General features: G+C 59.2%; 1 protein-coding gene across 1 annotated transcript in view; it reads right to left on the reverse strand.

Moving 5' to 3' along the window:
- Positions 1–1171: 1171 nt before the first annotated feature.
- The window catches only part of NCLIV_021380 (conserved hypothetical protein), a gene marked incomplete at both ends in the record, with an annotated part of 33410 nt that continues 10406 nt past the window's right edge, over positions 1172–24175 (reverse strand). The window contains 7 exons of the mRNA XM_003882332.1: positions 1172–4341; positions 4960–8711; positions 9741–9827; positions 10387–13253; positions 13947–18046; positions 19103–20446; positions 21215–23647. Coding sequence (XP_003882381.1) covers positions 1172–4341; positions 4960–8711; positions 9741–9827; positions 10387–13253; positions 13947–18046; positions 19103–20446; positions 21215–23647 — 17753 coding nt within the window. The remainder of the gene's footprint in view (positions 4342–4959; positions 8712–9740; positions 9828–10386; positions 13254–13946; positions 18047–19102; positions 20447–21214; positions 23648–24175) is intronic.

Consider the following 24175-nt stretch of genomic DNA (forward strand, 5'->3'; position numbering starts at 1 on the left):
AGACACGGTAAGAAAGGGATACGGAGACAGCGTCCCTCTACCAGCAATAGCCGGGCATTTCTCTACACCTGAGCAGAACTCCCTGTCGCCAGGAAAGGAGTTTTGTTGGCTGACGCATATTGATTCGAAGTTTACCACGAAAACGGGAAAGGGTAACAAGGGACACCCGGAAGTGAACTGAACTGAGAACCGCGGTTCATCGTCCCCCCGGAATAAACCCCTGGCATAGGTCATTTCAGGAATTCTCTCACAGCGAACACCTACCAGTGAACTTGGGGAAGAGACGGACATGGGGACGGATGGACTGTGGAATGCAAAACGGAACCATATTATTGAGTGTTGCAAACCGAAACGAGTTAGCTCCAGGATTAGCCTTCATCCCGCGACAAGTACATTAAAGCTAACTGGACATTCTGCACCCTCTCGACAGAACAGCGTCCTTGCTCTAGGGAGATAGAGGCACATACGGTACTTGTTCTAGTTAACTAGTTCTTTCACGCTCGGGTAGATATACAGATACGTCCCCATCCACAATGTCTACATCGTTGCATGTGACAGCTTGGCATGCAGAATACGCTTCCTAAAGGACACCAGGACCCCCCTCTTATCTTTGTGTCTCCGCCATTCTCCTCCCCCTCCTCGTGAGCGGGGCTACGACCCGCTTCTCCACTCGGTCTGCTACCCTCACCGCTACTTGCTGCGCATCCCGTGTCATTAAAGTTCATCCTCGTTCGATTGTCCGTCTTGATCATTCGGTTCCCTGCATAAATAGTCCCCGCACTCTCTCTGTGTGAATGGACGCTGCTATCAGGACACAGGAAAGATCGGAAAACTTGCTAGAATGAAGCCACGGAGAGGGCGAAGGCAACCGCGCAGAGAGTGAGGGGCCTGCGAAGAATACTGACCCGTTCAGTTGAGAACACCAACAGACGTGTGGGCCAGAGACACAGGACGCACTCTTCTCGTGCTTGCTCCCTATCCCATCTACACAAAACAAGCCGCCTCGAATTTTCGTCCTCTCTCCTATCCGCCTGGCCCCGCGTTGCTGCTCTTTCTTATATCCTCGCATTCCGCTCTTGATTTGCTGCGTATGCTGGGCTTCGTATCTCCACGATGACCACGATCCAGCCTCGCGCTGCAGCTGATTCGTGAAGAACGAACTGATGCCGTACTAGGGGTGGGATGGAGGGACATCACCGAAGTCGACAGTGTCGAATAGAGAACGAACCGCCTCCATACAACACCGACAGTGAACAGAGTGTTGCCATTCTTCCGATACGTCCAAAAGTTCAGGCGTGCACGCGTGCGACAAAGCTGAAATGGCCCCCAAAAATGAGCCCAGCGGTAGAGTGGCGAAGTGCACTATTTTTGTGCTCCCGGATTTGATTAATTCTCTCCATCTGTTGTTTCCTCCCTGTCTTGCCCCTTCCACTTCCTTCGCATCCAGATGACCCGTCTTCGCATTCCAAGTGTACCCGCGGTTCGTTTCACCTTCCCGTTCTCCATTAGCGCCGGCGGCCTTCGTTCGCATTCGGTTAGCGTTAACGATATCCACTGTTGGTTGACGGTGCGACAGACTAGGCGCGTGGTCAGGGGGAGCGAACTCGATATAGCTGTAGTCGTCTGAGTCGCCGTCGAGAAAGAAGAAGTCCTTCTCTTTGTCCTCTACTGTCTGGGGGAGATTATGACGCACGGCATCCGCAAAGGCGCCAATGGATGAAAACCCGACAGCTAGGGCGTGCAGGCAAAACTTCTCCGCGGCACCAAGCGCGCCTATTGGCGGTTCACGAGGCGCCATGGGAGAGTGGCGAAGCCGGTCACGGATCGACGCGAAAGCTTGCTTCACGTGCTTAGCTGCCTGTGTCGGATTCCCCAGGAGATGGAGTGATGTAAAGAGGGAAGGCAGACGAAGCAGCAGGAGAGCGCTGTAGTGCGCCAACAATTCCTGGATCACAACTGATGGCGGTGCTACGGCGCGACACACAAAAAGGCGAGGTAACGTGAGAGAAAGCGATGAAAACGAAATGTAGACAACCGATGTCAAACGCCCAGAAATGTCCAGGGGGATTGGGGAAACAGAGATAGAGTTAACGATCATTAAATCGAAGAGAGACGAAGAAGCCGAGAGAGACGGAGGAGGCGAAGAAGCAAAGAGAGCAGGAAGTGAAAGCAGATCAGTAGGGACAACGAAAAGAGACGGAAACAGCGATGCGTTGTACTCGACTCTCCCTTGCTGCCCAACCGACGAAGACCTCGAGCATGGAAAACGAAAGACAGACGGTAACCGAAGGACGAAGAACACGTTGCCGTCGGAGAGCGGCCGAGGTAGATCGGCAAGAGGAAGAGGAGGGCAAGACTCAGAACAGCAGAAGGGTAGAGGGGCATGCGGGGTTTGGGCCACTTGGCTTGAAGATGAAGGGTATTTGGAGCCGAAAAAGCTGGACGCATCGACATGTAGAAGTTGGCGCAGCGCTTTCGTATATGCCGAAATGAAACGAAGAAGATGATCATTTACCCTGGCAACAATTATGCCAGGTGGCCCTTCGTCAATCATTTCCCTCTCACTAGGATGTGGTACGCACCGCATCGTCTGTCTCTGCCCTACGCGAAGGTGGACAGACATGCCACGGCAAGAAGGCGAAACGTCGGACTCCTCCTCGCCCGAATTTCTCTGCCTCCCATCGGCTAAGCATACGAATTCAGAGACACTGTGGAACGCAGCGAAAAACGCGAGAGAAGGAGACGACAGCACCTGCCGAAAAAACGAAGATGATACGTCGCTGAGAGCCCCTGGGTTGGGGGCGGCGAACATTTGAACGCCAAGAGACGAGAGAGAGGAGAAGTGACTAATGGATTGGCCTCGAGAGCATAAAGAAGGCCAGAAGGAGAACTGCTGGCTACTCCATGTGGCATAAAAGAGATTCGTAAGATGGACGACGGAGACGTTTTTTCCTACGCGCCAGCTGTCAACTGTGACATCTCCGTCTTTATGGGTTAACACCTCCGACGATGAGGTCACAAGGAGAAAGTGCCCCACCAATTCTTGAATCGATATCTCGCATTGGAAGGGACGTTTCCAGTCACTATGCGAATGGCCGGTTTGACGTGAAAGAATGGCAAGTGAAAATTCCTTTGAGTTTGCCACTGTAGCGTCGTGCGCGTCGCCACCGTTTCGCCTTTCGTCCTTCGGGTGACCTTCCTCATTCTCTCCTCGTTCGCCTGAATGCGTCCCTGTACTCGGCGCCTCGGAGCAGTCCCCTGGTTCCGTCTCGTTTCCTCGATGCCGCTCCTGTAGAAGCAACGCCGTCAGCTTCTCGAGCGTCAGAACGCGCTTCACGGCGTGCTCCCAAGAGCGAATGACGTGAAGAAGGTCCCCATCTTGGCTTGTATCCCGCATGACAGGTTCAGTGTCAACTGTCCGGGCCACCGACGAGTACGACGAGTACCGCTGACAACAAACCTTCTCGGCATCTTGGCGTTTTTCTCGTACGTTTCCCGGAAAAAGCGCAGACGCGTTCGTTCCTCCTTCCACCAGCGATGCAGTGGACAGGCTGCGCGACATGGGCCCTGTGTTGCCGTCGGCGCAAAGAAACGACGGGACCGAATGAGTTCGGGAGGGAGAGGTCAATCCCGAGAATAGGGATGATGTGGACAAGGGACGTTCGGGCGACGGAGAAGCCGAGGCAGCACGCGCCGTCGCTTGCCAAACGAGGGATCCTGGGAGGGTAACGAAATCGCAAATTATATATGTATTTGTACCGGTGTACTCGGTTCGGACGGTTATACAACCGCCGGATGGCTCTTCCGCTGAAGGCGCCTTGCCGACGAGGGACGGCCGACGAGGAGCGAACAGAGAACGCGGCGAAAACATTCCCTCCATGTTCTCCAGAAGATCGCACTCGTGCTTGTGACCATAACACCATGACGATAGCGCGGATGAGACCGGTGAATATGCTGAACGGCGAAGCGGGGATAGATGCCTTGGACCCGGACGCGTTTGAGAGAAGGAACACACTTTTGACAGTGACGGAGAGCCCACCGAAGGAACGCACGACGTAAACGACGACAACTCAGAGTGTGAAGAGGGAAGAAGCGGACAGGGGCGATCCTGCTGGAGGAAGGCGGCTAGAAATGAGCGAAAGCCACCAGGGAGTTCGGAAACCAGGAAGTACTGCGTAGAGAAAGAACATAGCGATATAAACGGAGACCAGAACCCCACAACAGAGGACGAGTCGCGAAGCAGAGAAGGCAGCGTGGACGACTGCTGAGGCGGAAAGCCCTCAGTGGGTGTGCAGGCACAGCAAGAACAAGCAGGCAGTCTGGGCACCGAGACCGACGGCGCTGCGGCAACAAAGACAGCAAAACATAGCAGAAAGATGTGAGACGCGTGACAGTCAAGCAACGAAGGAAGGACATATTGAACGCAATGCATTCACCTCCTTTCCCCCACGGCAGTCCACGTGTGAGTCACTCGGATGCTCGGGGTATACTACTTGCCCGCCGGTCATGGGTCTCACCGCGGCCTGTTCACGGCACTAATAGCTCGAGTTCATCAGAGCTGTCTGCCTGCTGCTGTCCGCTGTATTTAGCTCGGCCTCCTCCAATCACATATGACGTAGAACAGGCACAGGGGCTCCTGCCTGTCTATCGAATACCTCTCACGACCACGGCGTCTCTGGAGACGCATAGTACCTAAAGACCTCGAACATGGACCACCTTCCAGAGTCCCTATCTGCGGTGTCGCGCCTTTAAATGCCTCTCATAGAGGCGCGTAACCACTTTCCCCATCTACCGCCTATACTGCAAAATTCCTCCTTGCCTTGCCGGACAGGCAGTTGTGCAAATTCGGATGCGTTTCGGCGACGAGGGTGCACAGAGGAAGCAGCGGCCTTACTTTGTAACTTTTCTGTGTTGGCAAAGTCTCTTGAAATCAGTTTGAGACGACGGTGTTCTCCGTACACACAGCCAAGTTGGGAGCGGGCTGCCCACCGCTGAACTGGAAGAACCTATCGATCACCTTCTCGTTTTCACCTGTTGTTTGCTGATGCTTGTCCGACAGAAGACCCTGCAGCTTACCTTCAGCGGCGGACGGGAACGGACCCGAGTCGGCGAGCGCGCATATGCGGAGGCCGATCATGCTTTGACAGCCTGTGCGTGCGTTTGGCAATAGGCGCGAAGGCTGACCGGCGTCAGCATCGGCTTGAGGACGCTTGCAAAGTGTCAGCGCTTCCTCACGTCTTCCTGCTTGGCTCGTAGTACCGCTGCTGCTGAATTCGTCTCCATTCGTATCGATTACCCCGCACATGTGACTCGAGAACTCGTGGGCGAGCCGCTCCTCCAACGAAGCGTTCGAGACGTCTTCATATTCTTGAGCAACGCTGCACTTTGAAGAACTCCGCGGCCTTTCTCTTCTTTCCAGAGTGCCTCCGCTCCCTCGAAAGCATGAACCTCTTGTCTCGATTCCCTTCTTGAACGGACTTTCTGAATCGGGCTCGGCTGACGCTGCGGGGTCTTCTGGGCTCTGCATGTCGCCCGCCATGGACCTGTCGCCGTCCCCAGATTCATCAAAAATGTGGAAGGAGCGGAACAAGGGACACGGGAGTTTTGCTTGTTCTCCAGACGGAATGGGAATCTCAATCATAGGCACGTTGGGGGTGACTGCAGTCGGCGAAAGTCCCCTTAGCCCCCCCGCGTTGGAGGACAAAGTCCCAGAACCGTCTCGCTCTCTTTCGTCGCCCTCTGGTCCTACGCGTCCGCTGTCTTCTCTCCTTTGCCTTCCCGGTAGGTCACTCTCGAGACGTTCGAGCGATACCAGCGGAGAAGAGGGAAGTCGAGGGAACATTTCCGTCGGGAATTTCTCCCCACGGCAGACATGAAGAGAGGAGAGCGCTAGACGGAATGGTGTGCGGTTGACAACGGTGACCGGCGCTGGGGAGGGCGAGAGAAAGACATCGATCAGCATCTCCCCAGATGCCTGGAACAAACCAAAACTCAAACTGATGAGCTCCACGCAGGATGGATGAACAACCTGCCTTTGAAGCGGAAGCGTTGCTTCCCACAGGGCAGGAAGACGGCCCCTAGCAACGAACGCAGTTCCAGACGGGCGAGAAACCGACAAGGAAGAAGACGAAGGTGAAGAGAGCCACGCTCGGCGAACGAGAAGGAGTGCATCCCGAACACATCCTCCCGCAGCCCACGTTGGCTGCGTAGGCTTCGGCCTCTGTCTACCGCCGTTTGCCTTTTCGCTGTCCGTCCTGGGCCAAGGCACACCGCCGAAGCCCATACCATCTCGAAGGCGTAGCGCGACACTCCGTGTCCACAGAACAGGCAGACGTAGGTGCTCAGGTCGAACCCAAGTGCTGACCTCTCCAGCATGTGAAGCCGTTGCGTGAGGAGACGACAACGGAGAGGGACTGGACCCGACGGCGAAACGCGGACAAGGCGGAGGTGAACACACAGAGGAATGAGGAGAGGACGAGAAACACGGGGAATGGAAACGCGTGGTGGGAGCGGGAGAAAGCGACGGCAGAGGCACACTGCGCGAACCAGGTGAGTTAAGCGTTCCGGTGTCGGCAGACTGGAGCGCCGTTTCGGGGGATTTTGACTTCTTTTGCATTCTTGGATCATCATGAGTGAAAGCATCGTGGGCAAGGGAACCTCCTGGAGACAACACAGAGCCGGTCAGATCTGCAACATGAACTTCCAAAGGAGCATCGGCAAAAAGGGGTTCCCAGGCTTCCTCCCCTTCTAAGCCTCCCGGTCGACCCAAAGGGGAAAGAGGGTGAAAGGGAGACGCACGCGCATCTGGTCCAGCTAACCAACTCTCGGCGGACTCGGCTTCGCTAGCAACTGGACATGCAGCCCTTCGGCTCCCGCCGGAGGTAGCGAGATCTCGAAGCAGCGGCAGCTGCCCTTTGTGGCCACAAAGGCGCACGCCGAGGACGTGCATGATGGCGGCCGCTCCGAGAGGGAAAAGGCAGCACGCCACGCCTTGGTCGTTTCCTTCCTCTCCTCCAAATTCTTCCTCGTTTCCGTTTCTTCCGTTTTGTTCTCGCGACGTCTGCGCCGCCGAGGCAGCCGATGTCGCGCACGCGGGCGGCGATACGTACAACCCGGGGCCAAGAGCGAAGTGGAGAGCCTCGCGTCCGATCGCCTCGAAACAGTCGCAGCTCTGGTCTCTCGGAGGGTGTTGTTTCGTTTGACACGCCAGACGAAGAGGCCGCTCCGGAGGTACCGGATGTTGATCAGAGGCTGAGCAACCGACGGCGAGGTATGTGGCAAGCGCACGCGGGTCGGCGCGCGCAACGGTAGCTCTCGCTCGCGCAGTTGCAGGTGCGAGCCGAGCTGGACAGAGCGGTGGGTCGCACCTGTCTCCGTCTCTTTCGCCTGCTGGCCTGATGCAGTGTTCGCTCGGCCGGGGCGGTGAGGGCGGCACAAACGAGGCGGACACTCCCTGGTGGGCAACGGTCTCCACCTCCTGACTTGCGGTCCCAACCGCGCTTCCTCCAAACGCCATCCCGAGGGTGTAGGGGGTCCCGTTGCGAATGCGGAGTGGCGGGCAGATATCGACGACAACGACCGGGTGAGAAGCATCGTAGGGCGGCGAAAGGTGGCGTACATGAACCAGGAAGGAGGCACACGGAACAGACGCGAGGGAACTCGTCTCGGACGACGGAGAACAAGACGCGCACGTAGTGGCGGACTCAGTCCCGGAAGAGTCCGGTGAAGGAGCATCGCTCCGGTGACACATGGGATGGTTGGCGAATAATGAAAGAGGCTCACTGGTTCCACCGTGGGCCCAGTCAGACGAAGCCAAAAGAGGGACGGTCACGCGGGTGGTCTCTCGCACACGACAGACTTGGAGCGTCTGCGTCCAAAAGATCGGCGCCATCGCCGCCTCTCGCGTGTTGTCGCTCGGCGAAGCAAGGCTGCTCATCGGGAACGGAACGGCACCATCGGGCGTGGCTGGTGCCTCTCGATTCCACACTTTGCTGGACGGTGTATGCACTTTCTGTGGCTTATTGCCTTCGCTCCCGCCACACTCCGATCCTTCACGAGGCGGACCGCGAACCGCGTGGGCGTGATCCGGGACCGCTGCCCGCCCTCCTGCTTCTGCGTCAGGGCGATCCGCCTCTGTTTGCGTGTCTTGCGGAGGCAAGGCGTCCGACAGGGATGATGGCGAAGGGCGCGCGAGGGGAAAGCGAGGAAGGGACACGCCGAAGAAAGCCAGCAACGGAAGATGCGGATCACCTTGCATGCACCCGAGCTCTGTGGAGTACAGAACTGAACATGCGGACGAATGGGGCGGCGCTGGCAACGAGGAGAGAGGATTGTCGTCTGCGGGATCGCGTTTGACGGTGCACGTATCGTGCCTTTGGGCTTCCTCATCTCGCGCGCTCGTCCTCTCCATTCCGGCTGCGGCGGATGCGCGAGCACACCAGGCCGCGGTTGAAGCAAACGAAGGAGGGACGAAGACCGTGACCCCAGACACGCCTCGCAGGGCCAGGCCAAGGGGACAAAAGTTGCGAATGACCCACGGCGCGGTGAGGTAGCAGCGAAGCGGGCGCAGCGAAGAGGAACACAACACGGATCGGCACAGCAGCTGATGCCTTCGCGGCTTGCTCGGCGAACGAGAATCAAAGAGCGAAGCCCCAGGGGGGGAGGCACAGAGAGGGCCCTCCTCGACCAGCTTGGTGCGCCTCTCAACTTGGCTGTAAGAGCACAGAGAGGACGAACAGCGGTACGATGGAGTCGAAGAGGCCAGCGTCGGGAAGGACAAGACCTCTGATGTTTCGAAGAGTACGGCTGAAGAAGGGGCCGGTGGAACGGCAGTGTCGGGCGGGCGCAACTCTGCTTCAGCGACCGAAGCGGACGACGTGCAATACGACGGAGACGAGGGCGAGGCCAGGGTCTCGCAGCGACGTGAAAGAGGGTTGCGTGACCTGAGCGAAAGACTGACTGGTGTTTCGCAGGCCAACAAAGCCGCTCCCACCCGCTGCCTCTCGTCCGTCCGACCAGGGGGAGACGACGCCGACGTTGAAGAACGGGTACCAGCAACGAAAGAATACGCCGGGGAGGGATGAGGCGAGGGTTCGAAGAGAAAGAAGCGGAGGCTACGAGAGGAATCTGGATCATCGGGTGTGTCCTCCGAGGGGATGCCGAGCTGAAAAGCGGATTGCACGCGGGGCAAACAGGAAGTCGCTCGATGGGCGCAGTCACTCGTCACAGCAGTTGAAAGACAAGAGTCTGAGAAACATCTCAGATGAGTCGGGAGTCAGGGAGACGGAATGGGAACCACTGCACGTGCTCGTGTACACGCAGAAGTGTGCAGACGCCGGAATTCAGAGTAACACCTGGGCAACGAGAGAGCCAATCGAAAACTGCAGATACACCCCTGGCAAAGCACGAACCAACGCCCAAAAATCCAGAAAAAACACGCAAGCGATGGACACCGACTTTTGAAACGGGGAGAGGAAGTTGGGTGGCGCAAACGAGCGTAGAGACCATGAACTGGTGAGGGAGCACTCAGGAGCACTACGGGAGGCAGAGGGCAAACCACGACAATAGATGCCTGCCGATCACGATATACGTCATCCGAGGCTGAGGCGATATAACTCCTGATGTCAACACCTGTACACCTCGCTGGCAAGACGCAGAACAGATACAGCGCTAGGGACAGATGCGGCGTGCAGGACAAAGCAGACACGTATCAGATACGCCGGATACGAACTTATCCATACCTCATGCGTTCTCCAAGGACGAAGAAGTGTGGTACCTCCAAAGCCTTCGATAACGCAGCAGAGCTCACAGTTGGAGGCGTTGACGATCTGTAGACCAGGGCAGATGAACAGCACTCGAGGCAAGCACGCCGAGCTGGCGGATACCCGACTGGAGAGAGACAGAGGATTTGGAGTCTCCGTCGTCTGATTGCCTTCCTCCCCCAGGCAACGAAGGCTGTGTTGCGAAGGAGGCAGCCAGTCCTCCACGCTGTGAAGGGAACAGAAGACGGTAACGCTTCTTGTCTCAGCGTCTCTGCCGCCAGCCGTTCCTCGTGCCCACTGCCAGACTTCGCGGCCTGCCTTCGTTGCCTTCGATATTTCACCAGCATGTTCAGTCTCGTCGCACAAGGGCGCAGAACAGCAAGCAAATGACCGCCAGAGAGGCACATCTAAATGCCCACAACGAAAAGGGAGGACGCCGTCGGGAGAGGAAGGGCGGCGAAGGCGACCTGCGGTACCGGTTTCTTTGGATTCACCTCTCCATCGCCGTCGCCACCAAGACGCTCGTCCGAGCCCTGTCTTGTTCTGTCTGCCTTCGACAGTCGACTGGTCGATACTCGGCGCCAGGCAGAGTTCCTTTGAGAAACCGCAAGGGTCATACTCTGACCGTTCCATTCGTCCCCCTCTAGATTCTGGCTCGCACTGTGTCTGGTCGCCACTCGCGTGTGCGCATTCGACGTCTTCCTCGCTTTGGAGGTGACGCTGCGCGCTGGAGCGAAGCGACAGACTGGCGTTTGAAGGGGCCGCGCGAAGACTCAGAGCCACGGCTGCTGAAGAGGCGTACGGCGAAGGAGAAGAACTAGAGAAAGAGGGCCCATACGAACAGACGGCATCTCCGGGCTCCGCGGGTATCATAACACTGGCCCACGAACGGGTGGAGGTGAGGGCAACACTCCCAGGAGGAACGAAGGAAGACGCGGCGCATGTGTCCTCCTCACCGGTGCCGAGTGAGCGTTCAATATTGGCTGTATACGGTTGTCTCTCGGCCTCGCGTCGTGTGCAACATCCCTCTTCCTCATCTTCTTCAGCTTCGTCCTCTCCAGGCAGGGACGCAACAATCAAAGGAGCCAGAAGGCCACACCGGCGGTGTGCTTTCTCATCCTTTGTCTCTTCGTTTCTCCGCGCGTCGTCACTTTCCTCCTCCCGACCAGCGATAGTCCTTCGTCTCTCATCGCGTCGGCGCTCTAGCGGCCTTAGGCGGCAGCTGAGTAGCAGGTTGGGGAAAGCAGAATGGAGGAGAAGCGGAGGGTAGATAGTGCATTTGATTTGAAGAGGATTAACGCGAACCAGATGAAGAAAAACCGGATACCCGAAGGCTTGCGGATAAGCAGGACGCACATCCAATCCGTTTCCTCTCATATATTCCGTTTTGTCCTTCCACTCGGATGTCGAAGGCAAATTGGCCTTTTTGTGCATGACCTGTGTTGCGGCAGGCAATAAGATGCCACCACCAGGCGAAGTCTCTGGTTCCTGCTCGGAACTCCGAGGAGCCTGTCGACCTCCCGGTCTCCTGTCCCCTCCTGTGCCTGTCTCTGGTGTCCGTTCTGCCTGGGTGCATGCATCTTCCTGGCCGGCGTCTCCGTGCGTCTCCGTGCCGTCCGGACATGCGGAGCCAAAATGCAAACGAGACACCGAAGACAACGAACAGCTGAATTGGCGCCGGACCCAAGCAACGCAACCTACCCGTGATTTAAGGACCGTCTCCGGCGCGACAGGCTGTGTCCACGCCCCTGTGTGCGCCTGAGTTGCCTTTTTGTCGTCACCTCCGGAGGCACTCGCCATTGCAATTTGGAAGCCTATATGCTGCAGCTGAACGACCGGCGGCGGGATGGTTCCCGTGTATGACTCAGGAGCCTCCGCCGTTCTCTCATTTTCCGAGATGTTCTGAGGAACTTGCCTCTCGGTTTGAGAGGAAAGCGAGACTGGAGGCGGCGACCAGATGGGACAGACGAAGCCTCCGGGTTCGGCGAAGAGCGTCGCCGACTCCACAGCGGGCGAGGACCGAGTCCAGGCAGAAGACGTTGGAGCAGGGAAACGGGATTGCTGGATGGCGATGCGAATGGGCAGAAGATTGTGAATTATTAAAGGCAATCGAGGGGAGAGAGGATACGCTCGGCACGGGAACATCTGCGGGCGTCGTCGGCCTTGGTTTGATCCCTTTTCCTTCGCGCTAGCGTCCAGCCCTGTACTGCCTGTAGATCCGCGATTGACGGATGATCCGGCGGACTGCGTGCCACGTCTCGCGTCTGAAACAGTGGGAGCCTCGAGCAGCTTCCCCCTTTCTTCTCGCGTTTCCGCCTCCGGTCTGTCACAATGAGCACTGCCCTCTGCAGGCAAGAAGGCATGATCAGGCGGCACCTGCTCGCGCCCGGTTTCTCTCTGTTTGTCTTGATCAGGCGTTCCAATGTCGACCAGAGAAGGGGACGCAGGGTGCAAGGCGGGTCCCGTGTCAGGAGGAGAGTCCCCAAGAGCGGCCGTCGCAGAATAGAGCATCCACCCAGCCTGAAGAATTCGGGAGAGGCGGTAGGGATCCAATATCAACTCCGCTTTGCCTGCCACATTCAGCTTAACTCCTGAGCGCGCTCGGGCCTCTTCCCGCAGAGAGATGGGGAGAACAAGACTCGGGTCAGCACATGCAGGTGAACACACGATCGCACGCCCTGTTTCCGCTGTCGCGTGTGACACACCAGTCGAACCGCAAGTCGAACAGCATGCAGCCGACGCGCCCGGCCAGCGATGCTCAGCTTCCGCGGCGCTCTGCGCGCATGCACCTGGACTTGTGGGGATGCGCTCACCGCCCTCCCTCGTTCTGCGGACAGCGCTCGCGATAACGTCCGCGACGCTCGCATTTGCATTGCCCCAGTAGACAAGCTCCAGGAGAGAACAAGGGCGCAGGACACGGAGCGGCAAAAGTGTGCGGGAATCAAAGACGTCGAGGGCGACGTCCGTCAGGCCGACTCGCAGCTTGAGACCGGAGCCTTCTCGCCGCCGCGGCTCGACGGCTGTGGCGCAAAGCAGGCACGCGTGTGGCGGGTAAGCTGCAAAGCCGCGCGGAGGCGAAGAGCTCCGAGAGGGGGGTGGGGAAGCAGGGCACCCCAAACGTGACGGGGAGAGTGGACGGAAGGGCGAGACTAAAACAGTCCGTCCCGTGGCTTGGCAGAACCCAACAGTGGCACAGGCGGCAGTCAACTCGATCAGGGGCTCTTCCCCGTGACTGGGCGGCGGAGAGGAGGGTGACGGCGAAGCCGACGCGAAGCAGGGAAAAGACGACAGTGACGTGGCGACGTCGTAGGGCCACTGCACGGAGAGTATCCCCGAGCGCACACGGAGAGAAGTGCAGTGGAGTGTCGAGCGAAGCGGAACTGCCGCCCACAACCGAAGGCCGAAGCCAGAGGCGGCGGGGGTAGACGGCAGGCTCGATGGCGGCGACGCGCTCGAAGAAGTCGACAACCGCTCGGATGGCACGGACAACGTCTGCCGGGAGAGCGTCACACGAAATCGACGAGAAAGAAAGCAAACATTCCTGTGTGTATCAGAAGACACCGGCGACGCGAGACCGGCATACGAGGGGTATTGGGGTGACGCTGGATGGCCGGAAGCTTCCAACACAGCAACGAACTGCTGGCGAACATCGTCGAGTGCCTCAACGCGAGACAGACGCCATGCGACTCGTGACCGCCTTGGAGGGATCGGTTCCACAGCTGGTGCTTCTTCTCCTTGACCATTGCTGTCGGCATAGCACGCCCGTAATGGAACGCCTGAAGCACAACCCGCCGCCGCGGATCCTTGCGTGATTGCCGTTGCATACCTCGTTTCCGTGTCAGCATCTACTTGCCTTGAAACGCCGCCAGCTTTCACCGCCGGAACAGGAATACTGATCACACAGGCCTCGGCGCCTCGACACGCAGGCGAACCCGAATGTCCTTCCGCTTCCCCGCATCTGCGTGATATTCGATTTTGGAGCTTGTTTCCCGCTGGTCCCTTCTCCGGTTCTATGTCGCAAGCAAATACCTCCGCATGCAATATAGCAACTGGCTGGTCTAGACACACGAAAAGCTCCGAGCTGACGTGTGTTGAGTCGCCTGTCGCCGCGGGACCAATTTGTGCAGGTGAAGCTGGACGCGAACAAGCAACCTGCAGGGAACGAAGGGACTGACAGCTCGAGACTGGATCATTCCTTTGGGGGTCTACCAACGAGTGGGTTTGGAAAGGAGGATGCGGACGCAGAGAGAGTTTGACGCCATACACCTCCTCGGGGGGAAGCGAAACGGATGTAGCGTTGCGTGGCGGGTGGCCCGTCTCAGGAGCGCGACCGTTGTTCATCGGCTGGGCAGCTGCGGCACCACTTGACGAGACACCGACGCGCGACAGCTGTTCACACGGCGCTGCCCGGGTGTGCCCCACAGGAATGTGGCCGCGCTCCGGTGCCGCAGAGGATACGGGGAACTCTCCAGGCAGCAGCAGAAGGTAAGGGACAAGCGCAAACGTGCCTCCAGCTGCATCTATTCCACGCCCGCATGCGGAGCCAACAGAGAAGAACTCAGAGGCAGACGAAAGAGTGGAGCATGCCGGCGACAGCGGGGGCGAGGCTGATGGCAAGGAGGCAGCAGCGGCCTTTGTCCGTTCTTGAGTTTTTGGGTTGCTCTCAGAACCTGACGCACTGTCAGCAACGAAACTATCCAGAATGTCAACAAGCAAACGGAGTTTCGTGGCGCTTCCCCGTATGCGAGCAGGCAATAACTCCGCGTCGATGTGCAGCTCGGTGTACCAGCCTATGCCCCCTGGGCCCTGTGCTCCTTCCCCGCCGTCTTCCGATGCGTCTGCCCATTCCATAGCATCCGGCATGCCTGCCTTGTGATTGGGAACTTCTCCACAGCCCACGGCCGTTGCCACCCCAGGGGCATTGGGAGACCAGCGCCCCCAGCGCTGTACCGCATAGGTCAAAATCGTAGCCTTCAGTTGAGCAGGGAGAAGAATCGGCGCTTTCTCCCACTGCCATTCTCTGTACCGGAACCGAGCGCAGGAAAGGGCAAACGAAGAGCTAAACAAGGGAGACACAGGCGCTGAAGCAGGCGACTCCCTGGTCGTTTTATACTCATTTGATGTGCGATGAGTGCCCCGCGAACTGAGCCGGCGTCGGCGCTGGCTTGCCCCGGAATGCGGAGACCCCAGGCAAGGGCGACACGCGTAGACACCAAAAGATTCAGCAGACAAATTCCAGTATTGCTCCGACACTCGTAAGCTATCAAGAAACTGTGGAAGCGCCCGCGCGTAAGTCGCGTCAACAACCCAGTCGCGTGGCCCCCGTGCGCCTGGATCACCATCGCTGCTATCCGCTGGGGGCCGGATGGAGGCAGCTTCGAGGCCCATGTCACATTGGGGCTGAGCTGTCGCGTTCCGCGAGCAAAACGCATGCACTGGCCGCCGCTGAGGGGGGGCCGAGGAAGCCGGAGGAGCAGCAAACGCAGATGAAGAAGTTGACTGGACTTCGTGGTGCGCAGAGCGGGAACGTGAGGACGAGAAGAAGGCTGAAACCGGCCGCTTGGCCGCAGGCCACGTGAGCGCGGAAAAAGGGCGCGACTCAGAGGACGACGGTGGGAAGAGCAAGAGCAGCGGAACGGACAAAGAACTGGAAAGAGTAACTAACTCGTGAGCACAAGAGCGAGAGTCAGGAGCAACCGTAGCGACGACCACACCCTTGAAAAGGACACTAATGGCCTCGTGCGCCTCTGACGGAGTTGCCCCGGGGACTGCCGAAGCACGAACTGGACGCCGGCGGGTGTCAAGCGGCCTCTTGGGAGCACTGGAGGCTCCTTCTCTCTCTGCGTCATCGTCGTCGTCGCATGCCTCGATAGCGCCTGGAACCTCGTCCCGACAGAATACCAAGAAGCAGCGCTTGATAGTGAAGCACGTCTTCAGAACGGGCACAGCGGGGGCGTGACTCGCAGAGACGAAGCGGGACCCGGCAGACGCTGCGACGCGGTTCGGGGGACGGCCGCAGCGCTTACACTCACGTCTGTTATCCACCGCCACCTCAAGCTTCCGAGACGTTCCCACCATGGCGACAGGACGAGAGCGGTTTGTGCCTTCTATGTGCTCTCCGCTTGCGGGCGCCCCATGCGTGTGTCCCCTCTGGGTGTACGTGGGCCCCGAGCAGGCGTCCAGCAGGGCGGCATCCCCTTGTATTGCGCGGTGAAAGCGGAGGAACGCCGTCGCGCCTTTGAGAAGTGCAGGAATATTCAGGACACCCTGGAAGGAGCCGCACTGGCCATGTACAGAAAACGTTTCTTCGCCTTGTTTGCCGCTGCACGCATTCTGCCGTTCCGTCCCCTCAGAGAAGCTGTTTCCGTGTCGACGCGTCGTGTCCCGACAGCAACCACTTGGCGGGCAGGCCCAGGCACGTGCGAGGCAGATTGCAAGGCACCAGGAGGGAGAGCTTCGACTGTCTCTGTCGGTCTGGTCCGTCTGGGCTTTTCCGTCGGCGAGTGGAGTATGATGCTGCAGCGTCGTACACGCGACCTCCGTGTTTGCCTCATTTTCACTTTCGCTCTCCGCTGGTCTGCCGCTGCCTTCGTCAGGCTCAAAAACGAAGAATCCCCCGCTGCCGGCGGACACCGCGCCTTGCCTGAGGAAAATGTGGGTCGTCTGTGAGTCCACGCTCGGCGGCAGCTTCACCTGTTTGTTGATCTTTCGAGTCTTCCTTCCGGCACCGCGTGTGGATGTGTCTCCGCTACACGGCAAACTCCCATCATTCCGGCTCCTGGCGGTGGGGCGGCGGCAGCTGTAGCCATTCGGGAGATCTGCGGGTGCCCGGGACGTAGACAGCTCGCCGGCTATCGTCCGAGACTGAACCAGTGTCAGACACCCGAGCGAAAGGTGGGGAGGCGAAGCACCACGGACTGGAGACGAACCCCGAGTTGTTGAAGGCACGCACGAAGAAGAGGGCAAAGACCAGGAGGCGAGCGAGGCAATGGGAGGAAGAAAGATGTCAATGCTGTCTACATGGAAAACGACGTGAGAAGGCGACGAACCCGAAGGTCCAAGGCTATGGCGTCCACACGCTCCACCCCTCTGCGCGCAAAGGTTTCCTGCGACGTCTTGCCATCCTTCCGCCTCGCAGTACTCGTCTTCGTCTTCCGGTCCCGCAACCTCGCCACCCCCTGCATCTGCCTTGCGGTCTCCGTCATCTTGGAAGTATACCTCTCGTGCTGCTCCGGCTCGTACGCCGGAGATGCCCGCCCAACATGAGGTACCTCCGTGCTCTCGCCGAACGCAGCAATTGGCTGCGCTGTCGTTTGCACCTGTATTGAGGCTCCTTCCGCATCCTCGGTCTTCACATGACAGACCGCCAAGCGCAGGCGCCCATCCCTCCCCGTTGATTTGTACGTCACCTTTTCTCCGTCTCGACCGTCTCGTTTGTCTATTCGCATGCCTCGCGTTGCTCCCGGATGGGCTGCGGGAGATTACCCGAGGTGTTCCCAGAGTGCTTTGAAGCCGCAACAGATGGCCTCGGGCAAAATAATAAAAGCTCAGGAGAATGTGAAACACCTGCAGATTCTCACAGTGGACACGGATGGGAGAGACTCGCAATTCGGTCGCCACGCCCAACTTCATCGTGAGTCCTGTGGGAGACGAATCAACGCACGAGGCTGACGGCGCGGGTACGCTTTGCTTCTCTTCATGCGGTTCCTCAGATGACGCGGCAGTTGCGTCAGAAGGGAAGGCCTCAAAGAGGCATCCAGTGGACTTCCCCAAAGCCTGTGACACGCGGCGAAGAACCAGCGACGCTGGCGGAAAGGCCGACCGTGACTCCAGTCGAGGAGCAGCAGCAGGCGATGCGGGACCGGGAACAGAGGCGCCCTTGTTAGATTGGACGGTAGATGCGCGGGTGGACGACGAGACACAAACTTCACAAGGCTCCAGCAAGACGGTGCATGAGTCGGGGAGGCCTGGAATACGCAGATCGGAGGGGGAATCCGGAGCAGCACGCGGAGACGTCCACGGCGCAGACGAAGTCGACGAAGGAAATCGAGTCACCGCATCAGTAGTGGATCGTCCACGTGGCAATCGCAGCGTCACAGTTTTGCCTCCTGGAGCGCGTCGCCCCATCTCGCCATCCTTCCCACCGTTGTAAACGATAGCAGTGGCGCTGCCTTGCGCGCGAGTCGACGCGGTGCTGGATGTGAAGGCGCTCTGGCGGCTCCCCACATCCGATAAACAAGGGAACGAGGCGGGCGGTATGGGATTCACCGATGTGGAGCAGGGAACTGAGAAAGTGGAAGACATCGAGAATGAGGAGTGATACCAACAATCGCCCAGCAAGAAAACAAGAGCTGGCGTCGTCTCGCAGGCAGGAGGAGCGACGCTCCCGTCCCTCTGGCGTGGGAGTGCACGGCTGCCGCGAGCGCCCTTCTGTCCCCTTCGGCGTTCACCGCTGCCACGGCCCGCTTTACGGTGCAGCAATAGTTGCGCATCTGTTGCTGCCGGCGCTGTAGTGTTCTTTGACCTTTCGTGCGACTCTCGTATTCGATTTGACTGGTACGAGGTTGACGCCATCGCTGCACTGCACGACGAAAAGGAAAAGGGAAGGGCTATGGAGGCACCAGCTAAGCGAACCTCCCACTCTGAGATTGAGGACACCGTCGCCCCTCTGCGTTTGAAGTGACCCTCTCTAGTCGCTGCTCGCGGCACACCGGTGAAGAACGCGTTCGAATGCTGACCCTCTGCCTTCCTACCCCTGACGGCACCTCCTGGCGCTACGAGCGGCCGGCGAGGGAAAGTGGAAAAGCCAGACGTCGAGCACGAACACGCCGAGCAACTCTGAAAGGGGGAGGCACACGAGTTGCAAGGAGTTGACAGAGCCGCGAGGAACCGGGAAAGAAGAGGACCAACGGAAGCGAGAGGAAGCGAGAGCGAGAACGGCACGATTCGCAGCCTGTGCGATTTGACTGCAAGGACGTGCGTGAGGCTCCTTCCCTCCAACACCTTCCCACGTTGCTCTGTTGACAAACGCGTTGCCGAGGCGCTATCTACTGCACGCGTGTCTCTGCTGTTCATTTCGTCTCTGCCCCTCTCCTCGGACGTCTTCCCTCTAGGTCTCTGGTGCGGTTCACCGCGAACACGCGCCTTGTAACGCGCCTGCTCTCTCCAGGTGTGAACGCTGACGTGCGTCGAAGTGAAAAGAAGCCAGGGCTCCGCGCTGCGAGGGCTTGTGCATTGCCGCAGCCCACCCGCGTCTGGCTCTATCTGCGCCTCGCCTTTCGCCTGGCCAGGTCTTGCATCCCTTCTTGCTTCGTCATCATGTCCCCGACGTCCCAGCGCACTTGCACGCTGCGCGGGCGGTGGGAGTGCTGAAGCGATTGTCACAGCTTTCTCTGCCTTTCCCCTCTTTAGTTTCGGCGCCAGGCGGTCGGCCTCGGGCGTTACATCGCCTTCGTCGACTGGCGACGGGGAACACGGCGCTGAAAGCTCCAGGTCATGGGAATGAGGAAGGGACTCCACCTCGAGAGGGTCCAAACATACCTGTAGTTCAACGTTGACTTCGCGAACCGAACTTGTGACTGAGGCACCGACCACGGACGACTTCCAGGACGCGTGCGCGTGCGAAAGAGAAGTTCCGGAGATGCCCTGCCTCATGCCCGACGGAGGGCGCCACACGCACACGGATATGCCAGGGACAGCCAACCGTAACCCGTTTATCCAAGGCGCTGACGCCGGGCAACACGGTGACAGGTGGTCAGAAGGTACATCGGGGAGAAGGGGTACCACGCCGGAGGCAGGCGCCGGTTCCCTGGCGTTGTGTGCGCTGTGGTCTGCACCCCGCTCAGTTGGCTTTCGGGTCCGCTTCGCACGGCCGCTGTCGTTCGTATCAAACCCCCGCGTTGACGGATCCAGCTCCACTCCGTCAGCCATCCAGAGCGTCTCGGCGCTTATGCAAAACGTCAGCGCGAGGCCTAGATGTTTCATCCACGAGCCCGTTCCCCGCTGTGCTTCATCAAATTCGCTCGAGCAGATTCTCTGGGGCGGCTGTTGGCTTCCTTTACGCTGGTTCGTTGCCGCGGGAGAACTTCCGCGGCCACGCGACGATCCTGGCCCCCCTGCAGGGTTGTTCCTTCCCGTCGTGAGCCCGCGGTTTTCGGTTTCTGACTTTCGTCTTCTCTCCGCTCCAGGATCTGTGTACGTTGCGCCGCCAAACGGGTCGGATGCCCCGCGCGGAGCATCGTGCACGTCATCGCCGCCTCGCACTTCACACTCAGTAGAAGCTAGCCGCGTCCTGTCCACGTGGACATAAGGGGCTGACCTTCCTGCCTCCTCAGGTAATCGGCCATGAGGCATTCCACCGCCAAGACATGGCTCTTGGTTGCCCGCCTCTACACCAGAATACCTATCCATGTTGTCGCCAACTCCATGTGTCCCACTTCGTCGTGCGCTGGGTATTCTTGCACTCCCACAACCTCCCGGCGTCTCCTTCATTCCAGACCCGCCCACGCCGCAGGATGGCTCGCGTGGGACGACAAGGGAGGCCAAAACCAACGATGCAACGTCCGTTTCTGCACGGAGGTGTTTGGCGTCGCTCAGCGCGTGTTGGCAGTCGTGAAGCCAGCGACAGAGGCGCGCTCCATCATCCGAGAAAAACGTCGCGTGAAGGCTCGATCCCGTGGCCTTCACTGAGGCGCACGGCCAGCGGCACCAAAGAGATGGACAAGCAGAGGACCCACAACGGCACGCGGGAGAAGCGGCGGAGTCCCTTCTTCGTAGGGCCACAACGGTGGTGTCGACTGAAACAGACTCGAGCATCACGGAAAGAAACGACGGAACTGACGGACAGAACGACGCAGTCGTGTCCCGAGGAAACGAGAGCGCCAGGCCGTCAAATGACAAAGAGGAGCGCTTCCACGTGATACTGGGAAGATCCGCCCATGCCACCGCGCTGGACCACGACACCCCCGAGGCCGCCTGGAGCGCGGATCTCCAGCGCAACGCTGAAGTAGCAGCCGGCCCCGGCCCGGTGTGTGGGAGCGTTTCATCCGCGCGCAGGCTTGCTGCTTCGTCCAACGTCCTTTTCTCCCTTCCAGGAGCTGAGGTATTCACGAGGAGACCTCGGTCGCTGAGCAGGCGACACGGCGAGGTAGGAAGGAAATACTGCTCCGAGGCGTTTCCCTCTGATCCTGGTGCATGACGGAGAGTGTCACGGCGTGTCCCACTGTCTATTCCTTTCCTCGGCTCGTGGGTGCTGCTGTGTGAGGCGGAGCACGAGTGAAGGGAAGAGAAAAAAGAGAGACGAAGAGGCGAAATCGAGATGTCAAAAGGCTGATCAAGCAGCAGCAGAGGGAGAAGGCCCGGGAGCGACTGAAAGAGATCGTGAACGCAGTCAAAGGAAGAATTTGCAGCAGACGAACGAGAGCACGAGCGCAAAAAAGCATTCTGACTTTTACCCACTTTGGCCGTCGTTGAGCCGTCAACGCGGGCGGGCATGGAAGAGGCTCCAGTGACGCTCGCGGCGGTGCCGTCTGTCGCCTGAGAAAGTCCTTCGGCGGATGGCTCTTTCTCTGGTACACATTGTGCTTCCTCGATTCCGACTTCTCGCCTCCCCCTCTCATTCGTGCATTCACGGCGACCTGATCGCAGCCCCCGCGCGGGCAGTCGACCGCCGGGAATCCTGGCGCATTCGCCTTTTTCTGACAGCGACGCGGCGGCAGCAACACAGGCCGCGAGCGCTGGGAAGCGCACGGACGACGCCATCGCCACTGTCTCGCCAACGACAACCAGCCAATCTGGAGAAACGTGGAGGTTGAAACCAGCGGGGGAAGACACCACCGAGTCAACACCAGCGTTCGACCTCGAGACCCGCTGTTTCCCTTCCGCCGCAGCCCCTTGGCTGAGGCGCGGAGACGGCTCACAGACACGTAGGTAAAAAAGGGGTTCTCTGACGCGTCGCCAGGCCGCGACGGCGGGGAGCACCAGCGACCGCGGAGAGGCGCCGGCAGGAGGTGGGGGAAGGAGGATGGCGGCGGAGGCGTCTAGACACGGTTGGAAGAAAAAAAAGAGGGAGGCGTTTCCCTGCGTCTCACCCGATGGAGCGCAGTCCGGCCGGTTTGTCAACAGATCCCTCTCTTGATCGTCCACCGCCTGGTCCCTTTCTGCTGACCTGCCGAGAAGGGCGTCCGGCCGCAACACAGCCCCTAGCGCAGCGGTACCCGACAGCGGATACGCGCAGGCTGGCCAAGGGGCGCGACCTGAGCAAGGAAAAAACCCGCGGGACTCGTAGTCCTTGCCGCTATCGCTGCTGTTTCCGGATGTGGCCTTTGGCAAAAGAGCGGGACAGAAAGCCACGCGGAAGTAGAGCGAAGCAACAGGCGACGAGGGCGCACCATCTCCGCACTGGCGCGGCGCTATGTCGAACACGGGCGTCGCCGGTATCCCTCGTTCTCCCGCCGCGTTGTCGAGAGAATCATTCTTGCAAAGGTGTCGGCCCTCTTCCTCGTTCTCCAACACCGTGTCTCCAAAGGCGCTTGAAAGCCGCTGGCTGTCTTCTGTGAGAGGCACTGCGTACGCGCGCACCGTCTCCACTCTCGCTGTCGTTTCGAGAAGTAGCCATGCGGGTGAGTGTGGCGAGAGAGAGAACCAGCGAGACGAATGGGAAACGGCCTCGATCTGATTGCGGTACTGAGCCATTCGATCTCCAGGCAAGCATCCACGCCTATTGCCGATCCCGGCTGTGGCGGGGTTGGTGCTCGCGACCCTGTTGTGCCCCGCCGCGTCGTGGCCAGACCATTCGCCGCCATCGTCTCGTTGGGCTCTATCGTCTCGTCTTGGGCGTCCCAGTGCTTCCGCTCTCTGACTCGCGTCACGACTCCGTTCGGAAAAAGCAAAACACGGAACGTCCAAACAAGGGCCGCTCCTGTCTGGGACACTGCCGTGGGGGTGGTCAGGCGTCTCTCCCGGCAGTTCCACTCGATGCATGCGTTGTGTCGTTTGCTGGCCATCGTCTCGCCACTGCGGCAGCAGGATCCGCTTCCAGAATTCGGCGTCGCTTTGCCCTTCCCCTTCATGTTCTTTGGTTTCGGGTTGTCGCCCAGACGGGCTGGCGGTTGTCGCCTCTTTCGGTCTCTCCCCTGGGGCCTTGCCTTTCGGCAGATGCGAATGAGCCCTCTGCGCAAGCGGACACACGACCTGAGAACGGACCGCCGGAACCTCAGACACCGCAGATGCGAAGGACGCGACACGCGCAGAGAAGGAGAAGCCGCCGACCGATGCATGCAGTTGCGGGTTCTCTGCTCGACGACCCTCCTCGTTCACACAGGCCGATAGCGGATCATGAATCGAGGTGCGAAGGGAATTAATTGGAAGCCTGGCGACCGACGCCGCTCTACCTTCTGGTGTGTCAACACCTCGCACACACTGCAAGCTCGCAAACGCGAACGAATCTGTCGGCGTGTTATACTCAGTTGCTGACGTTTGACTCCGACGCACAGCCGTGCAGGCTAGGTGAGGATGACGGCTTGAAGAGGCGGACGCAAGGGGGGGAGACGAATACCAAAACAACACATCCTGCTTCTGTCGCTGCCCGTTCGTGGCGTGTAAATCGCCGTCCGGTTCGTCGCCACTTCGGGGGTGTTCTTGACGTCCGTTTCCGCATTGTTCGTCCTCTCGCTCATCAAGCACGACGCACCCCAACACACCCAGAAGCACGAGGGAGACACCAAAATCCACGGCAACGACGGCCGCAGCGAGGGCTCGCAGCGAGGGCGGCGCGAGGCGGACAGACAGAGAAGAGAACGCGAAGGAGGCCTGGCAGGTCGCCGCAGGAACTAGCACTGGCGCCGACGGACGACGCGACGCGGGAGAAACGGACAAGGCACCGGCGCCTAAAGCGACGGAGTGAGACAAATGGGTACAGCCAGCAGGCCATGGTACACCATGCGAGCAAGGCAAAGAAGAGTGTGGAAATGAGCAAAACGAATGAGGAGGCTCCTGCTGTGGATGCGACGGGAGAACAGGAAGCGAAGGAGGGAGGCCGGTTTGGATGCGTCGCGGCTGCAGGATGGACGATACCGACGGCCCGCCTCTACCGTGTGCGCTCGCCGACGTTCCCCTTTCTCGTTCACAGATTTCCGCCTCCACAGGAGCAGCCCTGGATCCGAGCGCCGTTGTCACCCTTTCGGAGGAGGGGGGGAAACCGTTTTGAGTGCCTCCGCCTAACAGTGTTTGCGCACCCTCCTGATGCAGCTGCAGACCACGACATGAGATGAAGACCGGAACTGGCATGCCTCAAAACTAGGTGTTTGCGCTCATCTGTTAGGTGTTGCACGCACGCACTCGCCTCCTCGATATTACCGCTCTTGACCCCCACGGTCGCCCGACTCAGTCCCGATTGCACACATTCACGCTTCAGC

This window comes from Neospora caninum, chromosome VIIa (genome assembly GCF_000208865.1).
Source record: "Neospora caninum Liverpool complete genome, chromosome VIIa".
Classification (NCBI taxonomy): domain Eukaryota; phylum Apicomplexa; class Conoidasida; order Eucoccidiorida; family Sarcocystidae; genus Neospora; species Neospora caninum.